At 44.0% G+C, this 26,938-nt stretch overlaps 1 protein-coding gene across 1 annotated transcript in view; it reads left to right on the forward strand.

The window, feature by feature from the left end:
- The window catches only part of TYRO3 (TYRO3 protein tyrosine kinase), a 325,717-nt gene that overhangs the window by 177,981 nt on the left and 120,798 nt on the right, over window positions 1-26,938 (forward strand). Inside the window, exon 8 of the mRNA XM_068254301.1 lies at window positions 9,549-9,726. Within this exon, the coding sequence (XP_068110402.1) occupies window positions 9,549-9,726 (178 nt within the window). The remainder of the gene's footprint in view (window positions 1-9,548; window positions 9,727-26,938) is intronic.

Raw genomic sequence — 26,938 nt, forward strand, 5'->3', positions numbered from 1 at the left:
TTATCTTGAAAACTACCATTTTATGTAGTTCAGTGGTTCCCACAGATGTAATGTCTGGTTGTGAGGTTAAGCATTATCCTAAAACAGAGCACTGAGACTGGGCTAAGCCAGAGTGGCTTTCTGTGTGCCTTTGTGATTAGTGTCACGCACAGACGCCACTACCTGCATAACAAGATCGCAAATTACAATTAGAGAAAGAAAGTAAAAATAGGCTGGAATAAGTGGCTGTTGGCTGGAAATTAGCTTGTGCTTCAAAATAATGCGTGTGAAGGGAAAAATCCCATTTTTAAAGAGTGAGGGCCCTTTTCTACTAGCCGCGATCTGCTTAAAGGATACCCGATGTGACATGATGAGATAGACATGTGTATGTACAGTACCAAGCATACTAATAACTATGCTGTGTTCCTTTTTTTCTTTCTCTGCCTGAAAGAGTTTAAATAACAGGTATGTAAGTGGCTGACTCAGTCCTGACTCAGACAGGAAGTAACTACAGTGTGACCCTCACTGATAAGAAATTCCAACTATAAAACACTTTCCTAGCAGAAAATGGCTTCTGAGGGCTGGTGCACACCGAGCGGCTTTTTCTGCGTTTCTGCAGCCGCTTGCGGCTGCGGATACGCTTGGTCAATGTATCTCAATGGGCTGGTGCACACTAGAGCGGGAGGCGTTTTGCAGAAACGCATACTCCCGGGGTGAGGCATTTTTTGGATTGCGGAAGCGTTTCTGCCTCAATGTTAAGTTTAGGAAAAACGCAAACCGCTCTGAAAAACGCCAGTTCAGAGCGGTTTTGCAGGCGTTTTTGTTACAGAAGCTGTTCAGTAACAGCTTTACTGTAACATTATCTGAAATCTACTACACCAAAACCGCTACACAAAACCGCAAAAAGCTAGCTGAAACGCTACAGAAAAAGAAGAAAAAGCGTTTCAATATCTGCTAGCATTTTGCGGATCTGCTATCGGTTTTTGGTGTGCACCAGGCCTGAGAGCAGGAAAGAGATAAAAAAGGTTCAATAATTCATAGATTTTAGCTCTTGCATACTTCAATGAATGTGTCATTGCGCAAAAACAATAAAACAGTTAAACTTAAAAAGTAGATTTAAACATAAAATAAAACTGTGGAATATCTTAAAAAGTCATTTTTAGGATAAGGAAGATAGATACAATTGTTTATTTCATTACTTTATTTCCGCCTCGGGTGTCCTTTAAAAAAGTGAATTGCTAGCGTTTTGTCGATCGCTACTGCACTGTGATTTTCATGTTAATCGCGATGCACTTTTCTATCAGCTTGTTTCGATTTGTATCAAATCCCAATCGTCAGGCAAGTTATTTGTGTGATCGCATTTCACTCCCGATGGTTCACAGTGCAATCACAGCAAGTGGGAAGAATAAACTTTTGTATGCATAAACGATTGCACTTGCAAGTGGAAAAGGGTCCTTAGAGACAAGAAGTCCCATCCCCCCTCCCCAAAAAAATAAAAAATTGTTTATGTAAGATCAGTAAAGATGCTTTTTACAGATTAGGAAATAAATCTTTTTAAAATGTAATGTATAAACTTACATGACAGCCATGTAATAATCTACAGTGGGATGCAAAAGTTTGGGCAACCTTGTTAATCGTCATGATTTTCCTGTATAAATCGTTGGTTGTTATGATAAAAAATGTCAGTTAAAAATATCATATAGGAGACACACACAGTGATATATGAGAAGTGAAATGAAGTTTATTGGATTTGCAGAAAGTGCGCAAGAATTGTTTAAACAAAATTAGGCATGTGCATAAATTTGGGCACCACAAAAAAATAAATGAAATCAATATTTAGTAGATTCTCCTTTTTCAGAAATTACAGCCTCTAAACGCTTCCCGTAGATTCCAATGAGAGTCTGGATTCAGGTTGAAGGTATTATGGACCATTCCTCTTTACAAAACATCTCTAGTTCATTCAGGTTTGATGGCTTCTGAGCATGGACAGCTCTCTTTAACTCACACCACAGATTCTCCATTATATTCAGGTCTGGGAGACTGAGATAGCCATTCCAGAACGTTGTACTTGTTCCTCTGCATGAATGCCTTAGTGGATTTTGAGCAGTGTTTAGGGTCGTTGTCCTGTTAAAAGATCCAACCCCGGCGCAGCTTCAGTTTTGTCACTGATTCCTGGACATTGGTCTCCAGAATCTGCTGATACTGAGTGGAATCCATGCGTCCCTCAACTTTGACAAGATTCCCAGTCCCTGCACTGGCCACACAGTCCCAAAGCATGATGGAACCACCACCATATTTTACTGTAGGTAACAGGTGCTTTTCTTGGAATGCTGTTTTCTTTTTCCTCCATGCATAATGCCCATTGTTATGCCCAAATAACTCAATTTAGTTTAATCAGTCCAGAGTACCTTATTCCAAAATGAAGCTGGCTTGTCCAAATGTGCTTTAGCATACCTCAAGCAGCCCTCTTTGTGCTGTGGGCAGAGAAAGGGCTTCCTCTGCATTACTCAAGCATACAGTATCTCCTTGTGTAAAGTGCACTGAATGGTTGAACGATGCACAGTAACTCCATCTGCAGCAAGACGATGTTGTAGGTCTTTGGTGCTGGTCTGTGAGTTGACTCAGACTGTTCTCACCATTCATCACTTCTGTCTATCCGAAATTTTTCTTGGTCTGCCACTTTGAGCCTTAACTTGAACTGAGCCTGTGGTCCATTTCCTCAATATGTTCCTAACTGTGGAAACAGACAGCTGAAATCTTTGAGACAGCTTTCTGTATCCTTCCCCTAAACCTTGATGGTGAACAATTTTTGTCTTAAGGTAATTTGAGAGTTGTTTTTAGACCCCCGTGTTGCTACTCTTCAGAGAAAATTAAAAGAGGAGGGAAACTTACAATTCACCACCTTGAATACTCTTTATCATAATTGGATTCACCTGTGTATGTAGGCCAGGGGTCACTGAGCTTACCATGCTAATTTGAGTTCCAATAATTAATTGTAATGGTTTTGGAATCAATAAAATGACAAATGTATGCACCTGCCTAATTTTATTTAAACAATTCTTGCACACTTTCTGTAAATCCAATAAACTTTATTTCACTTCTCAAATATCACTGTGTGTGTTTCCTATATGATATATTTAACTGACATTTTTTATCGTAACAACCAATGATTTCTACAGGAAAATCATGACGATTAACAAGTTTGCCCAAACTTTCGCATCCCACTGTACATGAATGACCAGTTCTGATTTAAGAGGGAATGCATTTTTGGCCACGTTGGGTGGCCATCTATTATTCACAATATCTTAAGGTGGCCATATATTTAGCAATTTTTCTGCCCGATCGACCATCCAATTCAATAATTTTAGCGAATCAAAAAAATTGGTGCTGAAGCATGTCTGCCCGATTGATAATTCAATCAATTTTGGGCCAAAAACGGTCGAACACATCGATTGGACATGCTGAAAAATCTTGGACTGACATGGTTGTTCGGGTGCGTGACGACCCATGGACCCCCCGGTGCACGCCTACAGTTTACATTCTCACTTGTTCCCCTGGCACGACTCCTGGCCTCCTCTGTTGTCACCCCATTGTGGCATTAGATGCCTGCGTCACATCACACACTCACCACGTGGTACACGCGACACGTGGTGGTGCTCATGGTAATGGCAGACCAGACCCAGGGGTTATGGCCTCATGCTAGGAGTTGCGCCAGCAGGACAGCTGAGAATTTACACTGCACAGGTACCAGGATGGGCAGGACAGTTTACACTTTGTGCAGCCAGGTGGACGGTGGAGAAGGACGGTGGAGTAGAGATGTCGCGAACCTCCGATTTTCGGTTCGCGAACCTTCGCGGAAGGTTCGGTTCGCGGAAAAGTTCGCGAACCGCAATAGACTTCAATGGGGATGCGAACTTTGAAAAATAGAAAAATTTATGCTGGCCGCAAAAGTGATGGAAAACATGTTTCAAGGGGTCTTACACCTGGAGGGGGGCATGGCGGAGTGGGATACATGCCCAAAGTCCCGGCGAAAAATCTGGATGTGACGCAAAGCAGCGTTTTAAGGGCAGAAATGACATTGAATGCTAAATTGCAGGCCTAAAGTGCTTTCAAACATCTTGCATGTGTATACATCAATCAGGGAGTGTAATTAGAGTTCTGCTTCACACTGACGAACCAAACTCACTGTGTAACGCACCACAAACAGCTGTTTGCGTAGTGACGGTCGTGCTGGACTGGTGCGCACCGTGGCGAGAGTGTAGGCCATGGCGTTTTTCAAGCCCATATGGTCGCCGGGCTGTGGTAGCTCAATGATAGAACTTCAGTGACTGTCCAGCTGATCAAATTTGGTCTGTCCACAGTGAAGTAACGACCTTATTATCTTCTTGTATGTAGGTAGGCATAGGAAGGTGTCCCAGTAGTTAGCTAGGCATAGGTAGGAGTCCCAGTATAGGTAGGTAGGCATAGGTAGGAGTCCCAGTATCGGTAGGTAGGCATAGGTAGGTGTCCCAGTAGTTAGCTAGGCATAGGTAGGAGACCCAGTATAGGTAGGTAGGCATAAGGTAGGTGTCCCAGTAGTTAGCTAGGCATAGGTAGGAGTCCCAGTATAGGGAGGTAGGCATAGGTAGGTGTCCCAGTAGTTAGCTAGGCATAGGTAGGAGTCCCAGTATAGGTAGGTAGGCATAGGTAGGTGCCTCAGTAGTTAGCTAGACATAGGTAGGAGACCCAGTAGTTAGCTAGGCATAGATAGGAGACCCAGTATAGGTAGGTAGGCTTAGGTAGGTGTCCCAGTAGGTAGCTAGGCATAGGTAGGAGACCCAGTATAGGTAGGTAGGCATAGGTAGGTCCCCTAGTATAGGTAGGTAGGTGTCCCCGTATAGGTAAGTAGGTGCCCCAGTAGTTAGGTAGGCATAGGTAGGTGTCCCAGTATAGATAGTTAGGCGGGGCCTGGCTGGAACAGTAATAACAATTACCAAGGTCCAGCTGCAACAGATAGGGCTGTATAATGTCAGTGAGCAACACACACACAAAAAAAAACACATCAGGATCTCTCAAAAGAGCTGTTGAGGGGTGCTATTTTAGCAATAACAATCAGCCAGGAGCAAGCCAAGACCAAGAGCCTAACTAATCTTTCCCTAGGAGAACAAGTCTGCAGCAGCTGTCCCTAGTCTGTCTCTAGCAGGCACACAAGTGAGTGTAATGGTCGGCAAACCTGCCTTATATAAGGGGGGGTGGGGCTCCCGGGCTTAGTGTAGCCTGAATGGCTACAATGTGCCTGCTGACTGTGATGCAGAGGGTCAAAGTTGACCCTCATGGTGCATTATGGGGCGAATCGAACTTCCGCAAAAGTTCGCTTGGTCCAGGCGAACGCGAACCCCCAAAGTTCACCTGGAGCTGTTCGCCGGCGAACCGTTCGCTACATCTCTACGGTGGAGGTGGACGGCCAGCGCTGCGTAATATGTTGGCGCTTTATAAATACATTAAATAATAATAATGGCATCACTTGGCCAATTTCAGGGAGATTTCATGCTGAAAGTGAACCAGAGACGAAGCACCCTCATGTATTTTACCATATATGTATTTTACTGATATATATATATATATATATATATATCTCAGTAGGAACATTAGAGAAAACACCTCCCTGCTCTCTGTTTCATTCTTCACTGTTCAGCTTGCTTGCTTATCAACCCTGATAAAATCCCCGACTGAGCATTCAGTCTGGCTTTGCTCAGGAATATTTATAGCTCAGTCTGTGTTCTCTGAAGTCTTTTCAAGCCCAAGTCTGAACCCTTCTAGCTCTGCTCAGGAATCATTATAGCTGAGTCATTATAGCAAAGCCAGACTGAATGCCCTGTCGGGGATATTATCAGGGCTGATAACAAGCAGGCTGAGCAGTGAAGAATGAAACCGAGAGCAGGGAAGGGGTTTTCTCTAATGTTCCCACTGATACAGTATATTTGGTAAAATACATGAGGGTGCTTCGTCTCTGGTTCACTTGAAATCTATCGGAAATCTGTCTGAGATCTATGAGCAGGCAACAGATCTCTTTACGATCAGATTTTATCAGAGAGAGATCAGTGTCCTGGTTGATCCTACCCATATATCTCCTGAACCTTTGAAGTGGAGCTGATCACCATGCATTGGTAGATAGGGTTGGGTACAGCGCTCAGCATATATCAGTCTCTCAAACAGTCACAAACATCGGTAGAAGCTCCATAAAACAAGGGGGGGGGGTGTTTAAACACACTCCCCCCAAAGTGGAAGGACTCACCAGATCAGCTGGCCAAGTGGGCCCGTCTGCGCAGTAGGGGTATTGGCCACCCCTCAGCCACCTCAGGCGACCTCAGCTGGGCACTTGTGTTTCCAGTACGTGTCACCTCCAAAAGAGAAGCCTCACCATAGCGTAAAAGAGTAAGGGATTGTTTCCCACGTTTATTTAAAACTTGTTAAAAGTAACAGAGTCCAACATCAGGTGTCGCATAGGGAAATTCCGGCAAGCGCACAGCTCTGTAAGCCTGCTCGCCTGTGAAGGCTGCTCCGGCTCCGGTCCCCACAACAGACGCTGAAGTGTGGAAGAAGCGTGTATGGAGAGTCACCGCGTCCGGTGACGTCACACGCACAGCGCCGCTCCGTAGCTCCGCCCAACGCGTTTCGTTGCTATGGCAACTCATCAGGGGCTGAGTTGCCATAGCAACGAAACGCGTCTGTTGCGGGGACCGGAGCCAGAGCAGCCTTTTACGCTATGGTGAGGCTTCTCTTTTGGAGGTGACACGTACTGGAAACACAAGTGCCCAGCTGAGGTCGCCTGAGGTGGCTGAGGGGTGGCCAATACCCCTACTGCGCAGACGGGCCCACTTGGCCAGCTGATCTGGTGAGTCCTTCCACTTTGGGGGGAGTGCGTTTAAACACCCCCCCCCCTTGTTTTATGGAGCTTCTACCGATGTTTGTGACTGTTTGAGAGACTGATATATGCTGAGCGCTGTACCCAACCCTATCTACCATCCTATCAGCTTCCCACAGAAAGCAGGGAGCGCTCCACCTGTCATATTTGGTGTTTGCTTATATCAGCATCACGTCTGATGCCTGTATTTTTACCTTTTATTGTATATTATTTTGTGAGCGCTAGTATATTTATATATTTTTGGATCACCATGCATTGTTTACACCACCCATTTCTGACTTGGGCCATTATACTGTAGACGGCCTATGTTTATCATAAATTTTTATCATATCATAAATATGTTTGTCATAAATTTCCTTGGCTTCATAGTTCTACACTGCTACAAAAGTGCCTAATCCTCCTTCTTGGCCCTGTCCTGTCTTTACCCCATGTGAAGAATCTCAGACTTCCCTCCTCTCAGTTGACCGCCCAGTTCTCTGAATTGATGGGCGTAAGTTCCCAATAGTTTAGCCATCCACCTGCATATCAGGCATAATGACGTCATCGTGTGCTCTCACTGAGACATGGGAGAGACACTTACGCTAGGAACACACAATGCAATTTCCCGTCCGATCAGCTGGAATCGGTCGACTATTTCCAACATGTCTGATCTGTTTTCGATCGAGAAAGGGATTGATTTTGTAACGTTATCATCGGAAAATCAATCCCTTTATTGATCGGAAGCAGTTTGCACATGTAAACACGCTTCAACTTCCTGTCCGATAACCCGTCGTGTGTTCCCACCATTAGAAAGGTGAGCAGCAGGGGGTGCAGAAAAAAGGCACACATGCTGCTCCAATGCATTTTTTTAAAGTTTCAAATCCACACCAAATTAATTAATTACAAGTTTATGCAGGAGTATGCAAATTTTGTGTGCAAAAGTATGCAGCTTGGAAATGGACCACTTAAACTTCATCTTTGATTGGTTAATATTCAAGCTGCATGAATTCGCATATAACATTTGCATAATCCTACATAAGCTCATAAATTCAGAATTATTTGCATCTTTTTGACCATTTTTATTTACATCATTTTATGAATGGTCATCATTATTCTGTCTTAGAAGCTGTTAAAAAAAATTACCTTCACCAATGAGGGGCTACAAAATCCCTGAACTACTTACAAAGCTATGAGGATGAGCTATGAGAAGCGTTGATACAATACACCTCTGCCTCCTATAAGGAGACCTTTGTGCTCACCTCCTTGTCTTGAGTAAGGGCACCATCCTTGCCCCACAGATGGCTACTCCAGAAATAGTCCCTTAGTGGGAAGTCAGTATTTTATTATGATGATGCATATAGAACACAACTTTTGCAGCACTTTACAGATTAAATGGTCATGTCGCTTAAAGCTGAATATAACCCTGCATTTCTTCTTTGCTCTAAACATTTTTTACAGCATATTATATGCAACCAGCATTTTTTTTTTTTTTTACTACACCAGCATTTGAAGGGTTACACACAGAGCTTGAAAGTTCAGAGCATTGAAATCTGGATGCATCTGAAGTTGTAGATAATGTTATCTTGTGTTTACTTAAATGTATCAAGTGAGGAATGTGACACATTCTCTGACTGCAGAAGCAGCTGAAGACAGAGAGACACTGGAAGCATGTCTGCCTTCAACACATAATGAATAAAACCAGTTATTAATAAAATGCAGTCAGCTCACAAAGCAAAAAACTGTACTTTTGAGAACCTATAATTTCTAAATGAATAATAATACTTATGCACAAACGCAAATATGATAACCGTATGGCATATAAAAAGTAGGAAAACATGTTTTTATTAAATATTATGTCAGGGTTTTAAACCGCTTTAGCTGTCTATTAGAGGAATTCAAAATTTATTAAAAGACTGGTCTTATGCTGGGAACACACAATACAATTTCCTGTCCGATCGACGGGAATCGGGCGATTATTTCTGACATGTCTGATATGTTTCCGATTGAGAAAGGAATAGATTTTGCAAAGTTATCAGAAAATCGATTCCTTTATTGATCGTGAGCAGCTTGGACATCTACACATGGTACAACTTCCGATCCGATCACCCGTCGATCGGATGGGAAATTGCATCATTTGTTCCCAGCATAATGTCCTCACTGATTAGCTGAGGGCTGTTCAGTGTGCTTCTGAAATACGATCTATGCTGCTGTGCTCTAATATGCTTACAGAACAAGCTAGCTATGATAGTGCAGTTTCTAGGAGAACAAAAAAGTAAGGGAGGAAATTACGTCAGGATTGGCTTCAGTCAGAGGGAATCAAGATGGCAAATGCAAAGAACAGAATTCACTTTATTTACTATATAAAATTCTATAATATCAAAACATGGACAGTACAATACATATGTTAAGTAAGCGCAACAAGCATTTATCTATTTATATGTGTTGTTTTTTCCCTGGGATAGTATGGTTGTCCCTGCTGCTTTAAACTCAATGGTTTTTCATGCTTATGCAATAATATTCAGCCTACATCATTTGTACGTTGGTGATTACGGACTACAAAATGAAATGGATTTAATTTAGACAGGCGTTTGTTTTAGAGTGTATTTTCTACAGTGTTCCACCAGTGTTGATTTTCATGATTAACAAATCTGACTTCTAACAAAATCCTCTTTCACTTGACTTTCAGGTCCGGGTGTCACATGACCCCTACGAGGTGTACTCCCAGCATGTCAATGTTCCTCCTTACACCACTGTCTTAGAAGAGCTTAAGCCACTGACGAATCACAGCATCCGCCTACGATGCACTAATGAAGTGGGCACCTCTGATTTCACTGACTGGCAGTCCTTTCAAACCCTGGAATCCGGTAAGTAGTGAGACACAAATATACATATTCTGCTTTTGCCTATACAGGTCAAGTAAAATGTCACTTTTACTATATTTTCTACAACCTCAGTGGTGCTGCTTGACCCAGGCGAACCAAGAGGCACCCAGGGGCTTCACCCACAGCAGGGGCCTCCCATGCTGCCAGGGCTGCCCTGTCTGGGACTTGTATGGCCGCCACTGCCTCACTGTTACTCACACTTTGACCTCAGATCAGTGGAAACGTGATTAGAGCGTAGAGTGGCGCAGTGACTCCCTTCCTGAATTTGAAGTGTGCTGCAAAGTTACTGTGTGCAGAAAGAGAGAAGTATAATTTATTGCTTCCATTTTCAGCTTGTCTGGGTTTACTACAATTATACATTCATTTCGCATGGAGGAGGGTTGCTTGACATCTCTAGCTGTTCCAGCTCTCCAAATGCATACACTGGATTAACCACTCCCCTCTCAGTAACAGCTGAGAGCCATGCAAGGGAGATTTCCCTGCGACACGTGCAGAGTTTCAGAGCAATGACCTGGGAGAACTCCCAATTAGTCACACTAATGAGGACAAAAAAAAAATTCCGGGGAGCCAGGCCTGGTATGATACCTTCTAGTGAGTGAAGAGATTGGTATTCACATACACAGGTTGGAAGTATCAGGCAAGCACTCTTGTAACTTCAAGAGTATGTTTTCTACTGACCAATAACTACTACACTCAAGTTACTCTAACACCTGTCCTTATATGGGGGAGAAATAAGATGTGGCCTCTTGAGAAGAAGGTTCAAATGGGAAATATTACAGAGTAAAGGTGGTCACCCACAGTCCAATTTCTAGCGAAAAATCGTTCGAGTGATCAGAAATTCTGATTGGATTGGTTGAAAATAATCTCAGTTGATGGACACAATCGATTATGAACGATTATAAAAATAGTCGTCCGATTGGGTTTTTGTCAAACCAAAATTTGGATTTTCTTGATTGGTTGTGATAAATTGGAAGCAAAGATTGGTCGGTTGATGGTGTAGTGTACGATTTTTCTTCCAATCAGAATTTCTGATCGCTCTAGCGATTTTTCTCTAGAAATTGGACCATTAGTGGCCACCTTTGGAGGCATGCCAAGGGTGGAGCACAGTGAATGTGTGCTTACCTACTGGAAAGGGTACATAAAATGTATTTAAACTTTACACATTTTGACGATCACTGTCGGATTCATCGGGTGCAAGTGTTGCCATACAGATCAGCTCACTTTAAATGCATGTATGTCTGTGTAATACAGCCTAAATATTTTAAATGTATGGAGGATGATCAGTTTAGTTTTTCTTTCATCTTGGCAAAAGTTTCATGTTACATACAATTGAACTACCAAATAATAATTTACTTTGCAATCTTACTGCCAAGATTGATGTAGCTTTGCATAACCGCAGGGTGTACATCTGTAACTCCTGATACAAAAAAGTGGATTTGTGCCAATTGGAATGTTCATCATCACCTTGGCTTACACATGCCAACACCCAGTGACAGTTCATACACGCTGCCTGCTGCTGAACGGCATGTTCTCTTCTGTGGCGAGGGGAGGTGGATGGAATAGCAAACACTTCTTCCCCCCCCCCCCCCCCCTCATAATGTGGGACAGTAAGGTAGTCAGCTGATGTATTCCACATAGACTGCTTGGGGCCTGGGTTTTTGACAGCACAGAAGACATCACGGTGGAAAAAACTAGTGTTGACATGGCCAGGAATGATTGTTTGGTTGTCAAATGTCTGTACCCACCCTCAAGCCTTATACACAGGCCAATACCGTGTAGAGTGGCCCCTGTTGCTTCGGCCAGCAATCACCCTGGTGGATCGATACCGCCGATCGCTGGTCAAGAAAGTTGTTCTCCCCACTCACTGCTACTGGTCGCTGCATGATGTCACCGCTCTGTCGACCCTCCGCATTGCAGGGCAGAACACCTCACTAGCCTGCAGGCCGGTAATACGTCGATACAGCCTCAGCCCTGCAATGTTGACCAACATGCCTCATACATGTGAAACTTAGAAAATGCAGCTTACCAGCTAAGGGCCTGTCTCCACTAGTCAGTTTTTCTGTGCATTTTCTGCACAGGAAAACTGCAACCAATGTTAATATATGGGCTAATTCACACTTGAATACATTTTTCACATGCAGAAAAACAATTGACAGCAAAGCAAAATTGTCAGACAACTAATACCGAAAGAGCCATAAACAGGAGACAGGCTCTTATGGCTCAGTCCACATTTGTCCGGTTGCAGATCAAAATGCATTTTAAACGGATCAGTTTTTCTAAAAATGGATCCATTTTTCAAAATATTGCACTTTTGTAGCGTAAGTATCCAGTCCGTTTTAAACGCAAGTCAAAAATGTGTCCTTCCTTACTGTGTGTTTCTTTTGGATTAGAAGTCCGCAAAGATGACGCCGAGGGGAGGAGCAGGAAGTAGGCAATCCGCTTTGGCATGCGTTTGTGTGCAAAGTTCTGTGTGTATCTATGTGTGTCTTCTTGCGCCTACACACTGGGGTCGTTCTCCTATACGGATGGGAGTATTGTCATGCGAACCTATTTAACAAGCCCTTGTCAAATAGGTTCAGAGGGTCCCAATGCTAGGAAGGGGAGCTTGAGGGTGATGCATGAAGTCTCTGGATTATCCAGAGTCTTTTTTTTTTTCTCTACTGAAATAGCTATCTAGTTTGGGCCATTTTGTTCTCTACAGGTACACTTAAAATAAATGCTGGTGCAGTTTACTCCCGCCTTATCTTTGAGTTAAATAACAGATTATAACAAAATGGTTGAAAACCCCTTTCAAGTCAGTTTGTTAGCCCGATGCCCTCTTCCCCGTTTAGTAGAATAGCTAAAAATGTGATCAGCGCGTTGCTAATTTTGCAGATTTTGTTGCAATTTGCATATATGTTGGAATTAGGGCCAAACCAAATCAGCAGCAACTCCTAGTGGGGTGTATCCAGAGTGTTCAGCTAAGATCACCTGCACTTGTATAAGCCTGAGGGTCCCCAGCCTACCCCCACTTGTTTGGATGAGATTTTAAATGTCACCTTTCGCTTCTTTCTCCCCAGACAGTCCAGGCTTCTCCAGAGAAAACCCATTTCAGTCCAGAATATTTTTTGTGATTCTACCAGGACAAGCTTAGATTGTACAAAATAGCCCATGGAAAGGGAGTAGGTCCATTTTAATTTTACTTCTTCCTGACCAGGAATAGGGCTTTCTGCCCCATTTTTTTTAAAGATCCTATCAAAATTGTTCCAATAGTGGCTTATAATTCAACAAACCATAACCATCCCAAATCGGCAGGAGTGCAAATCCCAAGATATTTTTAAATTAATGTTATCCAGTTAAAAAAAAAACAGAAACAAGGAACATTTTTGGAGAAACATTTAGTGTTACTGTAATAAAAAAATTATACATACCAGGGGCTTCTTCCAGCACCCTACAGGCTGGTCTCTGACACGCCGCCAGGTTCTTTCGCAATTCGGCCTGGAATGTCCTCCAGTCGGCACATGTGCAGTCCAGCCACCTGTGCTCCCCTTTGCACTCATATCAGTTCAGAGTGGTCCTGGTGACGGGAGCTCGATGGGGGTGCACAAGTGGCCAGCCCACACATGCACAGTATGTCCTAGACTGTAAACTTTCCGGGCCGAATTGTGGAGGGTCCAGGTGGCGCAGGAGGACGGTGAAGGAGCGATCAGCCTGGAGAGGGCTGGAGGAAGCCCCAGATAAGTGTAATTTTTTAAAAATTCCCCTACCCCCATCTTAGTTTACTTTTAAAATGGCCACGAGTAAATTTGGGTGCTGGGTGAAGCCTAAAGATGGCTCACCCTGTTCCCGCTGAAACTTGGGGCCATGTTAAACACTAATCACCCTCCAAGTTATTTTAAATATTTATTGTACTTATAAAGCGCCAACATATTACGCAGTGCTGAACATTAGTTTAGGTTACAGACAATATTTAGGGGTGACATACAGCAAAATGACAATACATGAATACAAGAAAGACCAGATCACGCAGCACAGTATGAGTACAAGGTAATGCTTAGTCAGTCACTGGATGGGAGCATGGAGATTAGGCAAGTTAGGTTCACTCAGATGCATAGCATGGGTTCACAGTAATGGAGGTGCATGATCAGGTAGGACACAAAAGGAGGAGGACCCTGCCCAAAGGCTTACAATCTAGAGGGAGAAGTAAGGACACGAAAGGTAGGGGATCAGAGTTCAGCTGTGGGTTTAGAGCACTTGTGAGGGGTAGTAGGCCAGAGTGAAAAGGTGAGTTTTGAGGGCTTTCTTGAAGATGTTGAAGGAGGGGGCTGCCCTAATGGGTGGAGGTAGGGAGTTCCATAGTGTTGGAGCAGCTCTTGAGAAGTCCTGGAGGCGTGCATGGGACTGGGTGATGCGGGGGGTGGTTAGGCGAAGTTCATTGAAAGAGCGGATTGAGCGGCTAGGTGTGTACCTCTGAGTAAGAGCAGAAATGTAGGTTGGACAGGTTTTGTGGACAGATTTGTAGGTCAGACACAGTGGGCTCAATTCACAAAGCAGTGATAACCCAGTTAAAGACTTTAGGCGTGATAACCATTTTATCATGCCTAAACTCAGTTTAGGCATGATAAGTTTAGGCGTGATAAGTTTAGATACGTTTAGATCGCAAAGTCCAGTGCGCAAAGCAGCGCCATTAAACTCTATGTGACGTTTCACGTGCCAGACTTTGCTAGCGCAAAACTTTTGATCATCTGTGCACTGCGGTGCTAACCCAGTTTGTGGAATAGTTATCATGCCTAAACTTATCACGCCTAAACTTATCATGCCTAAACTGAGTTTAGGCGTGATAAGGGGCTTTTCACCAGCGTGCTAACAGTTTGCACTGCTTTGTGAATCAAGCCCAGTATCTTGAATCCGATTCCAGTGGAGGGATTCAAGGAGGGGATCTGCCGTGGTGGAGCGATGGGAGCAGTTATCGCAAATTGGGGGGAGACATGTAAGTCATGCATCGATTATTGATGGCGCCCAGATGATCTCCCCCAAATTAGTCACTGATAAGAAATGAGCTGATCTGGCCCTGTTCTGTCAACACTACAAGGCAGGGGTCCTAATGTAAATCAGGCCTCAGTTTTGTTTTGTTTTTTTTCCTTATGCTCACAAAAAAACATTAGACGTGAACAAGCCTGTTGATTAATATGGGCTGTCAGGTTTAATGTGTTTGCTGTTACATTGGCATTGGCTCTGACCGCATTGCATTTCGTGATAACGAGCCCTAATGAAAAAACCTTAGCTGAACTGAAGCTTTAATATCTGTGCGCAACATTGAATCTGGTCTGAAGGCGCAAATAGCCGAGATCCTCTGGGAATACGTATATGTGTACCGCTGCCACAGTCCAGGAAATGAGGGGATGTACTTAAATCCTGGCTTCATGGCTTCAGCGCCTTCCTCCTCATTACTGGCCGTGCCGCTGTTACAGCTCTAGCAGGACATGGATGATTAGTGTTCCAGGTCCAGCCTGCATTGTGTCACACTGACTATATGCGCAGATGAGAATGGAATTACCTGTGTGTCACACAATCACCACACAACAAGCCCTCATAACTCCCTCTTACTGAAAGAAGCATTACTGGGATTTCCTCAGAGAAGATCCAGGAAATATGTCACATTTCCTTCTCTCAGGGGAATGTCATATCCAAGCTTAGCTCAACGAGTATTTGTGTTATAACAAATACATAAAGCATTATTCCAGGCTTCATCTCTGTCTGTTAGTTTTTTGCTTCACTAATCGGAGTTCCTCAAGTAAAACAATTTTCTTATATATGGCAGATCTTCATACAGTTTACTGTATTTTTCAGACTATAAGATGCTCCAGACCATGAGGCGCACCCGGGTTTAGAGGACAAAAACCAAGGGCAAAAAATATATATACTAAACCTGGTGCGTCCATGGTGAAGGGGCATTTTGTAGATTATGCCCTCTTGTACCTCTTGTGTTCCCCCTTGTGTCATCCTATGTCCCCCATGTGTCCGCCTTGTGTCCTCCTTTATGCCCCTTTGTGTCCCCGTGTGTCCTGCGTTTGTCCCCGTTTCCTCCTCTGCATGGTCAGTACAGGGAGTCCCCGACATTGCAGCGGGTTGGAGGTTCATATTGGCCGGTGTTCACAATTCAGGCACTCCCTGCTTTTAGGCTATAAGACTTTTTCCCCCAATTTTGGGGGAGAAAAAAATGAGTCTTATAGTCACAAACAATACAGTACATAGTGAAAGGCAACAGAGCTATAATAATATTAATCCCTTGACATGATTTTTGTGGCAATTTTTCCCACAAAGAACGATCATTTTTGCAAGATTGCGTAACATCACTTAACTAAACTTAGTTAAACTTAGTTAAACAATGTTCAGCAGCATGTGGTAATCCTGACCGTCATGACAGATCCCTTCTGGACTTTCGCACCAATAGTCTCCCGTGCTAATTACCGTGACCGTTAAAAGTCTGGTTTGGGCTCGTTGTTTGTTTCTGCGGTACACGATTGCGGAAGATGGATTGAGGAACACTTGTTTGTTGTCTTTTGGAGGGCATGGCTTGTACACAGGGGTACCGTATCAGTGTTTTTGCCATAAGCGCGGTTTTCCATATACAGTGGTGTGAAAAACTATTTGCCCCCTTCCTGATTTCTTATTCTTTTGCATGTTTGTCACACTTAAATGTTTCTGCTCATCAAAAACCGTTAACTATTAGTCAAAGATAACATAATTGAACACAAAATGCAGTTTTAAATTATGGTTTTTATTATTTAGTGAGAAAAATAACTCAAAACCTACATGGCCATGTGTGAAAAAGAAATTGCCCCCTGAACCTAATAACTGGTTGGGCCACCCTTAGCAGCAATAACTGCATTCAAGTGTTTGCGATAACTTGCAATGAGTCTTTTACAGCGCTCTGGAGGAATTTTGGCCCACTCATCTTTGCAGAATTGTTTTAATTCAGCTTTATTTGAGGGTTTTCTAGCATGAACCGCCTTTTTAAGGTCATGCCACAACATCTCAATAGGATTCAGGTCAGGACTTTGACTAGGCCACTTCAAAGTCTTCATTTTGTTTTTCTTCAGCCTTTCAGAGGTGGATTTGCTGGTGTGTTTTGGGTCATTGTCCTGCTGCAGCACCCAAAATCGCTTCAGCTTGAGTTGACGAACAGATGGCCGGATATTCTCCTTCAGGATTTTTTGGTAGACAGTAGAATTCATGGTTTCCTCTATCACAGCAAGCCTTCCAGGTCCTGAAGCAGCAAAACAACCCCAGACCATCACACTACCACCACCATATTTTACTGTTGGTATGATGTTCTTTTGCTGAAATGCTGTGTTACTTCTACGCCAGATGTAACGGGACACGCACCTTGCCAATCATTGAGATTTTTTTTAGCAAAATTGAGACGAGCCTTAATGTTCTTTTTGCTTAAAAGTGGTTTGCGCCTTGGATATCTGCCATGCAGACCGTTTTTGCCCAGTCTCTTATGGTGGAGTCGTGAACAATGACCTTAATTGAGGCAAGTGAGGCCTGCAGTTCTTTAGATGTTGTCCTGGGGTCTTTTGTGGCCTCTCGGATGAGTTTTCTCTGCGCTCTTGGGGTAATTTTGGTCTGCCAGCCACTCCTGGGAAGGTTCATCACTGTTCCATGTTTTTGTCATTTGTAGATAATGGCTCTCACTGTGGTTCGCTGGAGTCCCAAAGCTTTAGAAATGGCTTTATAACCTTTACCAGACTGATAGATCTCAATTACAGTACTTTGTTCTCATGTGTTCCTGAATTTCTTTGGATCTTGGCATGATGTCTAGCTTTTGAGGTGCTTTTGGTCTACTTCTGTGTCAGATAGCTCCTATTTAAGTGATTTCTTGATTGAAACAGGTGTGGCAGTAATCAGGCCTGGGGGTGACTACAGAAATTGAACTCAGGTGTGATAAACCACAGTTAAGTTATTTTTTAACAAGGCGGGCAATCACTTTTTCACACAGGGCCATGTAGATTTGGAGTTTTTCTTTTCTCACTAAATAATAAAAACCATCATTTAAAACTGCATTTTGTGTTCAATTATGTTATCTTTGAATAGTTAACAGTTTTTGATGATCAGAAACATTTAAGTGTGACAAACATGCAAAAGAATAAGAAATCAGGAAGGGGGCAAATAGTTTTTCACACCACTGTATATGCCACTGCCAGGAACCATGTAGCGTGTGAACAAGGCATCGCCTCTACTGACCAAAACTCTTATGACAACTCGCACTAACCTCTTCCAATTCTCAACCTGTCCTTGCCAGGGATGGATATCTGGAACGGCTACAAAGGCCCGGGCCTTAGGCGGCAGCAGCCCAAGGGGACACCTGAATATAAAAGAGGAGTTGCTGCATAGGAAAGAGGAAGAGCAGCACATGGAAAAAGATAAACTGATACCCAAGGGAGCTGTTCATAAAATAAGGGGCTACACTAAATGCATGATGCACATGGAACAGGGGCTGCACATGGAATGGGAGGGGCCCTGCTGCAGAAGATAGGGGAGCCGCAACATACTTGGCCTACAAAAAGTATAAATCTGGCCTTGGTCCGGGCTTTAATGAATCCTTACACTGATAACTGACAATATGGGTAGCCCCAATCATTTCTGGTACCACAATAAGATTAATTGGGTCTATATGAAAAGCGCGCCGGTAATAAAGGGCGCCTGGTGGAGCCCATATATACCAACTTCGGCTACAAAAAAGGCGCCTGGTGTAGCCCATATAAACTTCGGCTACAAAAAGGGTGCCTGGTGTAGCCCATATAAAAACTTCGGCTACAAAAAAGGCGCCTGGTGTAGCCCATATAAAAACTTAGGCTACAAAAAAACTCCGGGATGTCTTAATTACTATTCCCCCTCCAGGCCGCCATGGATAGTGGGGGAATGAAATAATTCGGCTTACAGTGCTTGTAGCCCATATATAAACATAAGCTACAAAAAAATGCAATAATATGGGCTACAAAGGGGCACCTTACTGTAGCCGAAAACCTTGTAGCCGAAAAAATATGGGCTACAAAGGGGCGCCCCACTGTAGCCAAAAACCTTGTAGCCGAAAAAATATGGGCTACAAAGGGGAGCCCGCTTGTAGCCTATATCAACGCTCGGGCGCCCTTTTCTACACCTTGTAGCCCATATTTCCAGAAATAACATTGATGTCTATGGCGGCGCCCTTTTCAGACAGGCAGCTCGGGCGCCCTTTTCAACCGATACCGATTAATTGCAATACCTGCTAAAATACCTGGATGTACATTCCGGGCACATTGCCAGTATTGTATACATACAGGTTTATTATCATTAATATGGCTGGACAAATGCAAAGTGCCTTAGACCATATCAGCCAATCAAATTTCACCTTTTATTATTCTAACCACAAAAAATGACATCTACTTGCTTTTAGTTACTGCAGTGAGTTCTTCATTCGTCAATAGCCCTGACAGCTTGTTTATGCCAATAGCAGGAGCCAGAATCCCAAGGACAGCTGCATGAGCGATCTACACGATCTGCAAAGGCAATTACGGTAATATGGCTTTGGCAGTTGCCATATTAATGCGCGCAAAAATGAGATACTGTAGGAGGAACAACTTCTGGCCATTCTTCCACTATTCATTCATAATAAATTAAACAGAAACGTTTAAAGCTTCGCTGGAAATAGGGTACATCTCATCCCTCTGAGTAGAATAAACATAACCCAAAGTGGCATCTGTGGGCAGCTTAGAATACACAGCTCATTGGAGAACAGGCTGATCTTTCCATTCTGCCTGCACTTTTCTCCGTGGGATTGCTCTCTGTAACATATCCAGGTACTCAGAGGCTTGTCATCTAAAAATAAACACTATTAGGTCAGAGAAGGACGGTGGCACAGTGTGATCGCGTGATTTTAACATTCCATGTTTTTACCATAGCATTGTTTATCCTTAATGTAGTCAGCTAGTCGTGACCTGCTCAGAACAACCCAGTTTTAAGGTTCTGGCAGACATGAGGGATTGTCCATTGGCAGTCTGGTATCTGCAGGCTTTCTGCTGACAGTGTTTGGCTTGAGATCTATTACAGACAAGCAATTAGAGCGTTGGGAAACCTTGACTAATATCGATTTTTTTTTTCCTTCCCCTTGATAAGCAAGTGTCAGCAGAGTCTGCAGCATCCAATTCACCTTCCCTTCACACAGTCCCGGATTTGCATCACAGGAGCCTATAGGCACAGATGTCTTGGCACCCTAGACTTTGCCCTCCATGAACCTACAAAACCCTGCTGAGCTGCACTGCAAGTGTGCTGGCTGTCCCAGCTGTCACTTTCTCCCTTACCTCCCTTGCCCAGTGTAGGTAGCTATGGGTGTCCCCTTAGCATTAGGTAGCCAGAGGTGCCCTCAGTATTAAGCAGCTAGAGGGTGCCACCCACGGAACGGAGGTCTTGTCAGTGGAATGCCATGAGCTGATAGTGTAACCTCACATTTACGCTCCGCTCGGAACTCATGCATAGGGAAGGAGGGAGGCACTCGAGGAGGGGAGTGAACCACCTTTCCATCATCAAGCGCCTGTAGGCTCGAGCCTGCTATGCCTTGTGTTAAATTTGGCCCTGCCTTCACCACAGAAGAACCCTTCATGGAGGACTCCAGGATGTGCTAAATTCAAATATTTCTTTAGTGATCTGAATTATTGCAATTAATCATTGAACATGGATCTCCCTAGCTGAAATCATGCTTTGAAATGGTGCTTTAGGTATACTGTACCTGAGAATACAAAAATTTAAAGCACTCCTGAAGTGCGAGTGATATGGAGGCTGACATTGCATAAGTACAGTAGAGTCTCGTTTTCTGGCACAGATGGGGATCGGCTGATACCAGAGGAGTGTGCTTTCTGGTTTCTTGAGACTCAGTGTTAGTTATTGGCTTAGCCCATACAATACTATACCCCAGTCTATATGCATACCATGAACTCTGTATTAAATGTTAAACTACAGTCATTGAAAGTATTATATAGGAGAGAACAGAGGCGCCAAAAGGATCTTAAAGGACTTACGAGGCCAACGGAGCAAAAAAAGTTAATTACCTGCATCGACGCCGTCCCCCCGCCCCCTCATTAGCCCCCCGGGCCGGCTCCCGACCCCACGGCCCGGGTCGGGCTCTCCTGCCTCTCCAAAAATGGCCGCTTCCTCTGGCCGCGGCTGCGCAGTCTGCCTGGCCGCGAGTGCGGCTGCGCAGCTCTAGGGCCAACCCCCCTCCCCCCCACACCCGATCCACGCTACGTAGAGTTTACACAGCAAATCTAGCTGCAAACCGCTTCAATAGAATATGATTATTTCTTCCTGTGATACGACAGCAGCTATGTTGTTTGTAAACATTACATACAGGCAGGCTTATCTGCATCTTGAGCACTCAGCCTGTGAAAAAAACCTAATCCCCCCCTCCTCCTCCTCCCTCCTCCCTTCTGCCTCTGAAATCTCTGGCTAGTAATACCTCCCCCTTCTCCTGCCCAGACTGAGCTCCCATAATCCCTTGCTACTGTCTGAAAATGCCTTGGCTCTCTGAAAACCTGTGGGGGAGGCTTGTTTAGTTTATAGGGAATAAGAGTATTAAAACAAAAACAAAAAAAAGTGTTTGGCCTGAGGAATGCCCTATAAGGAAAGGAACACAATTATGCAATGAGTAAAAGTTCATCTCGGATCCACTTTAAGTTCCAAACCATGCATGCCCCTGAAAGAAAACACTCTTGCTTCCTTTAAAGGATACTCGAACTGACATGTGACCCTTGCTGATAAAAAATTCCAACTATAAAACACTTTCCTAGCAGAAAATGGCTTCTGAGAGAAAAAAAAAGGTAAAAGGGGGAATCTCTTATCAGTGAGGGTCACACTGTAGTCACTTCCTGTCTGAGTCAGGACTGAGTCAGCCACTTACATATCTGATATTTAACTCTTTCAGGCAGAGAAAGAAAAAAAGGACCACAGCATAGTTATTTGTGTGCTAGGCACTATACATACACATGTCTATCTCATCATGTCACATGTTAGTTTGGGTATCCTTTAAGTGGGCATGTGCAGCTCAGAACTCCCACACGCCCGGTCTAAAGGACCGTGCACAGACAAGGACGATTCCTGCAGAGAGGGGCCTGCACTCCTGCTTTTATTCGGCGAGTTGAATAAAAGGACCAAAATGGGGAACTGAAGGGCCACAAAGGCAACGAGCAGTGATAGTTTGTGCAGTAAGGTATAGTCTTGTGTACTATGAGTTTTATTGGTTTATTGTGCTTCCAGAAGCCCTTTCCTCTGCAGTGTAAATAAGTATCTACTCTGACACACTCCACACATTTATCTTTAATGATAATACTGCCTGCATGAGCGGCTATGTTAGAAAGGCTATATATAATCTAGCCTCTTAGAGCCCAGCAATATACATTGCAGAAGAAACAGATGTTAATCAGAAGATCACCTCATGGCCATTGGCTCTTGCTTATAACACACCAAGACATTTGCTACTAAAACACTGCACACCCTGTGGTTATAGCTGGCAATGCACCTTGCCTAATAGATATACACATAATAGACTGTTGTTGCAAATACACATTCCAACGGACTAACTTTTACGGGCATGTTTAGGCAAATTACTAGTTTTCCAGTCAGGGCATAGCTACAAATCAGGGCCATGGCTACCCCCCCCCCCCCCCCCGGCCCGCACAAAACGATCATGGGGTACTAAGAATCACAGTCTTCCTCCTCCCCTATATTGAGCCCCACAGTTGAGGGGTCTATTTGCCTAGGATCAGGAACAAGTATGGCCACCACGATTCCCCCACCATGTGTCTACACACACACACACACACACACACACAACGGCCACCACAACAGCATCTCTGGAGGAATGGGCCCTGTATAATGGGGAATGGGGGAGTTCCAGAGAGTAGTCTTGAAGGAATGCAAGAGTTGAGTAGTCTTGAAGGAGTTCAAAGCAAGAGGTTATGAGTGAGGTCTTAAGCAGGTCATGGGGTAGCACAGATGGTTTGGGATGTATTTATGTATGACGTTGTAAACCTAAGGAGGCAAGAGCTGAGAAGTAATTTAAAGGCAAGGCACGTTTGCTTAACTTTGATTCTGAGGTGAAATGGAAGCTAGAGCATGCAGGAGCAACAGATGGGTGGTGAGAGAGAAGTCTCTAGCTGCATCATTCAATCATGATTAATTGTAGATGCGAGAGAGCTATCGGCTACTAAGAACATTTACCTCTGAGTGTCATAGAATGCCAAAAACTGGTGAGCATCACCCCTGCACTTTCACCTTCCTGGGTGAGGGGAAGCTGATGAGTTAGTGGATTCATGTGCAAGCCCTTATTTCTGCATACTTAACATTCTTGCAAGAGCCCAGCCTCTCTCAGTTCGTGCACTGTAATCATAGCGCAGGAGATTTGGGCGCACACTGAGTAACTTTGGCGCCGTCAGAAGACAGAGCAGAAGTTACATTTTAAAACACTATAATTTGGCCTCCAGCAATAGCTGGATAGCTGAAAGCCGAATTAGATCATTCCCCACTATCCACGTGGACCTAGAGGGGGAATAGTAATGAACGTCGCCAGGACTTGTGCAGCAGCAGGATAAGCCATACCGGCTGTATCCTGCGCCCCAGTTTCCTGGCGGCGATTATATATGTACAATATGCACAAATACATAGCGGATCTGTTGGAACTTTATGCCCCTCCATGCACCCTCCGCTCTGCCAACAAGATGAAGCTGGTTATTGGCAGTATACACTTAACATTTGGTGCTCAGGCCTTTTCCTATGCAACCCCTACTCTATGGAACTCACTTCCACAATCAGTACGAGAGGCTCCTTCTCTGGACAGCTTTAAAAAAAGGCTAAAAACTCACCTCTTTTCCCTAGCCTTTGAGACTGCATAATGCAGGGTCACAGCGCTTTGAGTCCCCAGGGAGAAAAGCGCTATAAAAATATTATTGTTATTATTGTTACAGTATGTTCAGTATTTACTAAGTTTGTGCTACTCCCATTGAGCAAGGTCACGGGCAATGGCTTGCAGGGCCGGTTTAAGCAACAATGGGGCCCCAGGGCATAATAAACCTGGGGGGCCCCCCCAACAGATACCCCGGAGCAAAAATTGGTATTAAGGGACCTTTTTTGCAGCTGGTATAGTCAGGGTTTGAAGCCCCAATCGGTCGGAGCTCCACATTCTGGCTACCCCAGCCTGCATGGGGGACAAGGGGTTAAAAAGTTTCAGGATGGGGGACCCCACATAATAAAAAAAAAAACAAATTCCCACACTCTAAACATAAAAAAATTGGGAAAATAGGAAAAAAATGCCAGGGATCTTCATACAGCCATATTGCGGCTGTATAGCGATCCCTGGCCAAAGCGCTGCGGCTGTGTATGGACCCCCTGGAAACCCCGTCAGGAAATTTATTGCTCTTTTTTTTGATACATGTAAAATTACACTACCGTTAGGTACTAAAAGTGACATTTACCACATTTAAAAGTATACTTTTTTTCCTTTGAAACTTTTTAAAATCGATTTTCTCAAAAACTATAAGGTCTTTTTGAAAAATTGTTTTTTCCTCTTATTCCCAATGATCTCCTTAACATATCCTGCAAATTTAGGGTTTCTAGAATTTAAGGTGGATTTGCTATTAACCATTAAAGTCGGCTGGTTTTTAAATATGTATTTTTTTTCCTTTGAAACTTTAAAATCGATTTTCTCAGGAACTATAAGGCCGATTTGAAAAATTTTTTTTTCCTCTTGCAGCCACTGGGGGCCCCTACAAGCTCTGGGGCCCTGGGGCAGCTGCCTCCTTTGCCTTAATGGTAGCGCCGGCCCTGATGGCTTGGTCAGACACAACCGCTCAGGCAATGCAAGGATAAAAGTTGTTTTGCAACCCATTGGTTGTTTGATGTTTTGCACATTTAGTAGGATGATGAAGTTCTCGTTTCATTTCAGCTGAAGAAAACTGCAACATTTTACATAACGGCTTTACTTTGAACCAAAGTTCTCTGATCTATAATTTTCTATTTTTAACTTCCTCTCTAGCAGTAAATCACTCCTCAAGGCCTTCCTCCACAGCTCAGCAAAACTATAATGGGTTTTTAAAATCAATATTCAGTAGAGATATGGACTTCAGTGATAGAGGCTTGTCCTGTGACATCACAATGCATGGTGCCTTGGCTCTGTGCTCCCCTCAGTTATTTATGTGTACGTGAGTGACTGATGACTTCCATCAGCACAGTTACCATAGCCTGCAGGAATTCATATTCTGGTGACCATGTGGATAGCTGTGTCTCTTCCCTCCACCCTCTTGGTCTTGAGGCCGGGTTTCACTGTAAACTGGCATAGCAGTACATTGCGACAGGCCTGACACACCGCACATCCAGAAACAGGCATTCAGGGAATACCGCGTCACTACACAGTATTCAGCATCCTCCCTGAGCTAATGTTATGCCAGTGCCTTGGAGCTCCCCTGGATTCTAGTGGCTAAATAGTGTAATGGTTAAGGGCTCTGCCTCTGACACAGTAGACCTGGGTTTGAATCTCTGCTCTGCCTGTTCAGTAAGCCAGCACCTATTCAGTAGGATACCTTGGGCAAGTCTCCCTAACACTGCTACTGCCTATAGAGCGCGCCCTAGTGGCTGCAGCTCTGGCGCTTTGAGTCCGCCAGGAGAAAAGCGCGATATAAATGTTCTGTGTCTGTTTGTCTACTTACAGTGCGAAAAAAGTAACACAGGCATGTTCTTTGTAGGATTGGACTATAAGTACATCCTTAACATCATGGGCCCGGTAGACATATCTCCGATGTGCGCATGTAGCGCACAGCAATGTTACCCATACTAATTCCAGCAGAGTACTGAGCGTTGTGCAAGTAACTTATGCCCATCACCATACCAATGCTCGCACTACCCATGTACCGTGGGTCAGACTAACTGCAGAACACATGGTGCCATTAGTAGCAGTACCGTGTGCTGCCTACGCACAGCAGTTTTACCGAAGCTACATGGCTCCTGGTACACTTTATACTAAATATAGATTTTGAACTGCTGTAATTGAAGATGGTTGCTAGGGATTGTTTTGGATGGCAATTTAGCAATGAGCTCTGTACAGACATGTTTTTTGGTTGCCAGCCAAGCATCTGGTCTCTTCTGCAGAAAGGGGAGTGCAAATGCACTAACCTTTTGGGCGGTTTCACACTGTAAGCCGGCGGCAGTGATGCGTTGCTTCCGCCGCACCGCATCACTCCCCCAGAAACGGGCCTTCGGGGAATTACTACGTGGTATTCCCCATCTGGCATTGGGCCAAGCAGGAAGTGATGTGCGCATGCCGTCACTTCCTGCTTCGGGGTATGCGCAAGTGCGCAGAAGCGTATTGTAAAAATACGCTTATGCGCATGCGCGCCACAACGTCTTTTTTTTAAATATCCCCACGTAGCCATAGACTAGCATGACTTCCGGGCCGACGCAGATCGCCACAATTCGAAGCAGAAGCTGTGCAGTAATGTAGTTCTGGACCTGTGACTGGGATGCGGCAAAAACCTCACTTTCATCGCGTTGAGCCGTAACGTCTCAGTATGAAAGTCTCCATAGACTCATTGCCCGGTGGTGGGGTTTTCTACCATACTCTGCAGTGTCAGCCTTTTCAATGCTTTTCATTACTTTATACATAAGCCAGTCAGTAGAATAGGATATTTAAACAATGGTCAGAGCCCTTAAAGGCAACCCGAGGTGAGAGAGATATGGAGGCTGCCATATTTATTTCCTTGGAAACAATGCCAGTTGCCAGGCAGCCCTGTTGAGCTTCTGGCATAAGTAGTGTCTGAGTCAAAACCCTGAAACAAGGATATGGCCAATGCAGTAAAAGCGGAGTCAGTGTACCTGATCTGTTGCATGCTTGATCAGGGTCTATAGCTAAAAGTGTTAGAGACACAGGATCAGGAGGACTGCCGGGCAACTGGTATTGTTTAAAAGGAAATAAATATGGCAACCTCCATATCCCTCTCACCTCAGGTTCCCTTTAAAGAGTAACTGTCGGGCATAAGATCAAAAACAATTCTTTATTTTTATCTGGATGCTAATCAGGCAATCCAAAAGTTAAAATCTCTATTACTTTTCTTGTTTATAAATGATCATTCCCCAGTTTACCTGACTCTTATTTGGTTCGTTGCAGGGCATGCTGGGTTGTCCTTTTTTG

This window comes from Hyperolius riggenbachi, chromosome 9 (genome assembly GCF_040937935.1).
Source record: "Hyperolius riggenbachi isolate aHypRig1 chromosome 9, aHypRig1.pri, whole genome shotgun sequence".
Taxonomy (NCBI): domain Eukaryota; kingdom Metazoa; phylum Chordata; class Amphibia; order Anura; family Hyperoliidae; genus Hyperolius; species Hyperolius riggenbachi.